The following is a 799-nucleotide window of genomic DNA, read 5'->3' on the forward strand; positions in this document are numbered from 1 at the left end:
GGTATATGCAGTAATTTCAGGACGAGTAATGGTCTACTAGTTTATCTTCAGTAACATATCAAAATAGACGTATTTACTGTTGAATACCAAAATTATAATTTCAGAATCCGAAATGTCTTTTTGAAAAGGTAATAGGATTTCTAAATTAATTCTGTATTCTTTGTCGTTGCAGGCAGTGTCCCTCTTGTCCTGTGGTAAGGCCAGTCTTCCTCTGTGGCTCCGACAACAGAACATACTCCTCTCTATGCCGCCTGCACTATCACAATTGCATACATGAAGCCAACGTCCATGTTGCATGCAAAGGATTCTGTCCTTGTAAAGGTAAGTTATCCCTACCAAGTGGACACGAGTCAGATTCCCATTTTCTTTGATGTGGGAAGCTCAGGGTGAAAGGGATACGAGCGATTTTATTTGTAATCTGAATATCCATTTTCCATTTAGAATTTACCAGTGTTTTCCGCTTTACAGAAAAAAAGTTTCACACCATTACGAAACCAACCATCACTTACAAATTTATAAACAGTCACAAAAAAAGCCTCCATTTTGGGGGAAAAAAGGAAATTACAACGGCCATACGGGACTTAAAATTCGCAAAGCTCCAATATTTCTCAGCGATTGGCCTCGCGGCCCCTTGTCGCCAACTAACGTCCACTTCAAGGGGGCAGTTTGCTATTTATCGGCCTTACCTTGCGCCATTATCTCGGTCTGGATTCCCGCGCAAAGGGCAAGATTGGATTGAATGTGGATGAGTGAATTTGGTGGAGTGTGAGTACAAGAGGAAATAGATCTTTTGCTGTCG

At 41.2% G+C, this 799-nt stretch overlaps 1 protein-coding gene across 1 annotated transcript in view; it reads left to right on the forward strand.

The window, feature by feature from the left end:
- LOC119590656 (proteoglycan Cow-like) overlaps positions 1–799 on the forward strand; it is a gene marked incomplete in the record, with an annotated part of 201,110 nt that overhangs the window by 182,122 nt on the left and 18,189 nt on the right. The window contains 1 exon segment of the mRNA XM_037939332.1: positions 173–321. Within this exon segment, the coding sequence (XP_037795260.1) occupies positions 173–321 (149 nt within the window).

This window comes from Penaeus monodon, chromosome 27 (assembly GCF_015228065.2).
Source record: "Penaeus monodon isolate SGIC_2016 chromosome 27, NSTDA_Pmon_1, whole genome shotgun sequence".
Lineage (NCBI taxonomy): Eukaryota > Metazoa > Arthropoda > Malacostraca > Decapoda > Penaeidae > Penaeus > Penaeus monodon.